The 6949-nt window shown below is 33.9% G+C and overlaps 1 protein-coding gene across 1 annotated transcript; it reads left to right on the forward strand.

Moving 5' to 3' along the window:
- Positions 1 to 485: 485 nt before the first annotated feature.
- On the forward strand, positions 486 to 2789 carry LOC131661695 (uncharacterized). Its single transcript, XM_058931300.1, has 7 exons — positions 486 to 719; positions 797 to 888; positions 979 to 1129; positions 1297 to 1424; positions 1649 to 1807; positions 1906 to 2091; positions 2403 to 2789. Exons 1-7 carry the CDS (start codon positions 524 to 526, stop codon positions 2613 to 2615), a joined length of 1125 nt encoding a protein of 374 aa, XP_058787283.1. The 5' UTR covers positions 486 to 523; the 3' UTR covers positions 2616 to 2789.
- Positions 2790 to 6949: the final 4160 nt, after the last annotated feature.

Raw genomic sequence — 6949 nt, forward strand, 5'->3', positions numbered from 1 at the left:
TTTATTTTTTTATCATGTAGTTTATTGATTGAAATTCATCTTTTAAAGATGAACAAGTTCAATATTACGGGTTTAAACTTGCACTCTGCATCTCATATCTGATGTTTCTATACAACTACTAATTTAATAATTTTAACCGACAAATAATTGTCCTTTTAAATATCAAAATTTGGTATCACATTTTGTCTCTATTTATTTATTTATTTATTTATTATTTATGAGAGAATCTTTGATAACTAAACCTTTTTAAATAGTAGCTGCATGATATTAATTTGTATGTTTAATTAATTTTATTTAGAAAAGCGCAAGTTAGTTACGATAGTATATGAATATGACGACGATGAGAGTCATCCCAAACACTTAAAACCGTCGGATCTAAAATCAACGGCAACAACCAATCTACATGACGTGTCTTTGAAAAATAGACACGAAAGCGTGAAGAAGAAGAAGAAGCGCAGGGTGTATATAGAACTCACTTATACCTTCGATTTTCATAAATAAATAAATAATTAATCAAAATAAAATGGACCGAACACTCTTACTCGCTCTCATACTCTTAACGGCGGCCGCCACCGCCGAAACAGACCATAATCTCACCTCCCGCCAGCCATCATGGTCCACCGCCGTGGAGGAAGCCGATCTACTCCCACCGGACGCCTCCGTTCCCGACTCCGACGGCGGCTTCTCTTCAATGGACAGCATGTTGCACTGGGCAATAAGTATGCATAATTTCAATATTCATTCATTGCCATAAAAATTATTTCATTATTTAATTTATTTTTGTGTGTTTTTTTAGGTCATTCTGATCCTGAAAAGTTAAAGGAATCAGCACAGGTTCATGAAGGATTATCACCTAGCGAACTTCAAAAGCGTCAATTGGAAATCAAAGTAATTCGATTTTTCTTTGTGATTATGGTGTGTGATTTTGTGTTTGTTATTTACTTATGGTGTTGTACATTGTTTGTGGCGGTTAAACAGGAGTTAATGGAGGAAACAAAAATGTTATCTGATGCTGAATTGATGAAAATTTCTATCAGTGATTTGAATAATGTGTCTATATCTTTGGAAGATCGATACCGAGCCTTGTTCGAGCTTCTCGAGCTTGTTGAACCATTGGATAATGCAAATGGTAGATATCTTTCTATCTATGTTTATTTGTTTTGAACATAGGTCTTTTTTGAATTTGGTGGTGGTTATTAGTTTTATAATTTTTCTGTGATTTTGTTTTCATTTGCTAGAAATTTTATATTCCTGTAGAATAGTGTATCCCTGATAAGAGATTCTAATGTGTGTCAGATTTAAACAAACTTGGTGGGTTTTATGCTCTCAAGCGAGAACTTGATAACTCGGATCCGGGTATTAGGGCTCTTGCTGCATGGGTTATTGGAAAAGCTAGTCAAAATAATCCAACTGTTCAGCAGCAGGTATGTTGTTGCATTGATGATTAATGGAATTGTAGCAATTTGTTGTTAACTAAATTAAAACAAACTCTAACTTGAAGTGCATATCAATCCTTGGAAAATATGTATGCTGGAATGATATAAGCTATGTAGCACTGACACCTCTGTGCACTCTTTCTTGATATAAATCTTAGTATGCAGCTGTTTTGTAACAATATAGTAATGCTGCCAAATTTTGACTATTCTAGGTCTTGGAACATGGTGTACTCTCGAAGTTGATAGTTATGATAAAGTCTGATTCCGTCGAAGAAGGCATTAAAGCATTATATGCTGTTTCAGCTTTGACTCGGAATAATTTAGCTAGTCAGGAATTGTTCTATGCTGAAGCTGGTGGTTTGATGCTTCAGGTGATCTATCTAAGTTTCATTATTATAAACATTGTTGCCATGTTTTTTTAAACTATTTTTCTTATGGTAAATTGTAATTGACATTAGATACTTTTTAGGATATTTTGAGGAATGCAAGTATTGATATCAAACTACGGAAGAAGGCTGTACTTCTATTGACTGATTTAGCAGAGTATCAATTAGAAAACATTGAAAAGGATGAACCATCATTTTTCAATGGCCGGAATCTGTTGAAGTCTGTGGTTGATTTAACTGCTTCAACCGACCTTGATCTCCAGGAAAAGGTGATTGCTGACATTACATCTAATGTTATTTTTTAATGCATTGTAGAAGACTTGTTTTACTGTCTTATGACTTTCTGTTCGCTGCAAATGTCAAAACTAGAGAAAACTGTTTTGATTTACATATTGACAAAGGAGTATAGTCAGTAGAATGGAAGTGGGGGATTGGTTTGAACTATCCATTTAAAGTTGTTCTTTATTTCAACTTTTCGTATACATTTATGCCCGGCTTCTTTAATTTTGTGCACAAACAATTTGGCCCCTTTGCGGTTCATGTTTATCATTTGGTTTGACACTTTGCATATATTAAACAGGCACTTGTCGCGATTAAGAGTCTCTTGCAACTAAAAACCACTGAAGCTCGAGTTTTCAGGGACTTCTGTGCTTTAGGTGATGCACTGAATAGAATGAAACAACTGTTGCGTGATTTGATGACGGATGAGGATCAAAGAGACTATGTAATGGATGTCGAAAATGTTCGTACTGAAGTGGAAAATATTTTCCATGGAAAGCTGATAAAGCAGTGATGTCTGCACATGAGTTGACATCCTTATATTATGAGGTTGACCTTGTATCATCATCTAGAGTTTATAGGATATTAGGATACGTTTCTCACAATTTTGATGTTGTTATTGACATTTGTTACTGATAACTAGGGGTATTGATACTAATTAATTTTTATAGTTGTACAGTTAACTTAATATTCTCTTGTTCTAGCATTTGGTGTTTTCTGATTTAATTCATATTTATTTTTGGTACAGAGATTTAATTGTTTTTATTTAGGGTTTAAATATGTTTGATCTTATAAAATGATATTATATTCCTATTTGAGTCCACTGCCTAAACATAGTCTTGCCAAAACAATGACAAAGTATGAAATCTAGAACCATTTTTCCTTATTGATGAATACTTGGTGATATGTGTTCTAATGAGTGTATCTTTGGCCAAATCACTGATGGTCATGATCCCAAGCAATTTGAAAAGTGAAAAAAACAACTCCATAACTCTTGTCATAAGAATTGAATTGAAATGGTTATATGATAGGGAATTGATATTGATACACCAATTTTTTACAACTACACCGTATTATTATACGGTTTGATTTTCTGGTATATTAAATAATTATTTTTTCATTGATTTTAATACAAATAAATACATCTCTATGTTGGTATTTTTTCAGGTGTAAAATACAGTGTAATATTTGGGTGTAAGCATAGCACCCCTCTATATGATAAATACATTTCTTCAATCCTTATCGGGTTTTGGAAATACTAATCAGTAACTTGTAACTTCTGTAGAGAGAGTAGTTTGTTGGCAGCTTTAGTACATGTCACAACTCACAAATAAAAACGGTTCTTTAGCCAAGATGGGTAAAAACAGTCCTTATGATGCAACCTTTTAAACTCCAATGTAAACAAGTGAGTTGTAATGCTTGTTTAAATTGAAATCCAATGTAAACAAGTGAGTTGTAATGCTTGCCCTCAGAGTAACTGTTTAAGGTATGTATTCTCCTTGTCTGTTTTCCCTTCATTAACATATGCTGCAATCAACTCATTCCACACTACAGCCGTTTTGTTCTCTACCGTGTTGGATACTCTCTCAATACAATCAATTATATGACAATTCATATAAATGAATGATCCCTCCACACAATATTGGGTCCTTCTGAAGAAATGAGAAATAGTTGAATGTGATGCATTGCATAAAGCATAAGACAATAATTGAACCAGCCAATAGGCTTGTTATCAATTCAACTAATTGAATCATTCAGTCCACTAAGAAAAATATTGATTCAACTAATTGAACCATTCAGTCCGATAAGAAAAAGTGAGTTTACAAGAGACAACAAAAACTCACCAAGGGATTTACACTTTTACAACTTCTATCAAATGATTTTGTTTATAGTTAGAAAATGATTGCTCATCGAGCAAGCATATGCGAAACACATCATCTCTAAAAACAATACACAGCAGTCTATTATTATATGTTTGCTTTCACAAAGGATTTGTTATTAAATGTGCGTTGAAACCAATAATGCAATAGATAGCTTCAAATGAAACACACAAAATGTAAAATATATGGATTTGGTTTTGCGGTGACAAAATCTGATTTTAATGAATCGATTTTATAAAATTAATTTAAATTAAAAATGAGTTTAATATAAGTGATATATATTTAGATACCTATCCAAAGTAGTTCCACATAGTAATATATAGAGTAATGAACTAATACATGTACAAGGAGTATAATATAAACAACATCTCCAAAGCTTGGAGGCGTGTTGTTTGCTGCTGGGAGATTTTTCATTTAATTTCAATCAGAGTCAGTGGCTGTCCTACTATCCAACTTCACATGTTTGCCATTTTCACAATCCAATTATCATATCTGCATTGACAAGAAAGCAGCCGTTAATATCCATGATTGTTTATATATCCTTAAATCAACTTAATGATCTCATCTATAATTGCAAGGCAAGAAAGCATCCAATGATATTTGAAGCAAGTGATGTATAATCTATGTAGTCAAGATACTCGAGCATAGTGACCGACCACTAAAACGCTCAACAAACTCATGATCATGCACAAGCTAAAAAAAAAAAAGAATAATACACAATATTAAAGATGTATACATAACTAATATCAAAGTCCATTCGTATCATCTATATTCAAACCCCAATAGAGCAAATAAGTTTTAGCGGGTGCAGTTACCGTGCATAGATAAAAATCTATGCACCGTGCATAGATTATTATGAATCCTTGGATCATTTGATCAAATTCTAGACATCAATTATTATTACTCAATACTCAATACTGGATTAAAAACATGATCCAATGGCTTATGTAGGCTTATGCACGGTGCATAAGAAAAATCCTTATGCATATTAGCCAAAGCCAGTTTTAGCCTCCAAAGTTTAAGGTATGTAAACACAATTGATTTCCTGAACGGAATCACTATCTCCAAGGTAAGGGTGACTGCAAGAAAGTTGCAGAAAGGGCTGCCAAAAAGCCACACAAGGTCAAGAGAGGAAATTAAGCTTTTTTGGAGGAGAAGAAATGACAAGACAGGAAGGGCTTATTTCATTGTTATTCAAAATTTGAAAAAGGGGAAAAGACAAAAGTTGAGGGCAAAATATAGCTATTTTATAGTGTTGACCAACAACTTTTCAAACAAAAAAAATTATGATTTTACTTGGTTTAAATGTACGTTGCCGCAATTTGACTGCTATCGGTGGCAGTGCAGTTGTTACTCAACACTGAAACACAATGCAGTTTTTCCAAAGTGCCTGCTATGCCATTATTAACTACATAGTGCATGCCAAGTAATTTATAACCAAGAAACCAAGACATAGTGAAAGGTTGAGATGAAAATTGTTGTAAGAAAAAAGGAAAATTGGAGGGATGCCTACGGCAAGAATGTGGAGCTGCGGGGTGATGGGGTCAGTTTTTCTCGGTTGGGTCATGAATTGTGACAAAGGGGCCTAAAAAATTTGATGCAGTATTCTATGAATCAAAACCACAAATATCATATTTGCTTTTGGTTAGGCAACTGTTACATGGATTGTTGCTTTAGGCTCTCTATAACAGGGCATAAAGGTTTGTAATTTTTTGTTTTATATCATAATTGGAGAATGATGAGGACTTTAATTTGTTTCTATTTTGTGAAGTATGAAGCTCAGACACCTCTAAGATTAGGCATATCGCGGTTTTGATTAAGTCTCTCAAACAGTATCACAAAACTTATGGCAGTAAATAAGATCAAATAAATTTATCCAAACAGGCTCTATGTATAGAATATTCATCTTGAAACCAATTAATAATCTTATTATAATTTCATTGGACTCCAAACATTGGAATGAAAAAAAATCCCAATTATGCATTTCAAATAATAAGAAACTGAAATTACCTAAGTGGAAGGCGAAATTGGGGCATTAATGGTGCTATAAATTTTGGAAAGACGACCAGTTTGGGGCTTAGATCGAAGAGGTTTCTTTTTGAGGCCAAAAATTTCTTGAACCAAGGGAACATGAACCAGCACCAGTTTCCATGCCAAAAACCAACCTGCAGTTCACAGGAACAAAATCGTTATGATGAATTGAAGAAGCGATCGAAAACGGAGAAAAGAAGTTACTCACCTAGAGTGATTATGGAGAGAACGAAAGCTATGGCGAGGAAGGGACGCATGAAGAGGATTACGCTGTATTCCCATAGCGATAAAGACGATTCCATTTGCGCAAACAATCTATAAGCATCTACCTGAGTTTAGCTACGGCCAGGTGTAGTTAAGAATTAGGTTTAAATATGGATGATCAATCTATAACTTCAAGAACCTTCATTAAAATAAACAGTATACAGATCTCATCTCATACATATGTCTCGTATCTATCCGTCGAATATTAATTATGGTAAGTGAAGGGTATGAAAACACTTAGAAGGGATGTTGAATAAGGGGTTTTCTAACTTTTAATAAAAATCACACGATATTTTTATCCCGGTTCGTTTTAACTCAAACTACTTCAGTTCACCCGTCAAGGTGATTTCGCCTCTCTCAACGAGGACTTAATCCACTATAACCAAAACTGATTACAACTGCACAACCAACAGGTGTGACTAACAATACAATGCACAAGTCAACTACTCGTGACTAACACCTCTAAGACAAACTAGTCCTAGACTTCTTGAGAAATCTGACCGAACTGATCTCTCAAGGAACAATCGTAAGTAAGAACTTCTCACTATAGTGTTTCTGATTGCTTCTTAAAAGCTTTGTCACAAAAGTGATATTTCACTAAGTTTAAGTAAAATGAGTATGAATGAAGTATTTTCTTCAGCGTGAGAGTTTTTCTTTGAGTTTTCCTTTTGCA

The sequence above is a fragment of the Vicia villosa genome, linkage group LG3 (genome assembly GCF_029867415.1).
Source record: "Vicia villosa cultivar HV-30 ecotype Madison, WI linkage group LG3, Vvil1.0, whole genome shotgun sequence".
Taxonomy (NCBI): Eukaryota; Viridiplantae; Streptophyta; class Magnoliopsida; order Fabales; family Fabaceae; genus Vicia; species Vicia villosa.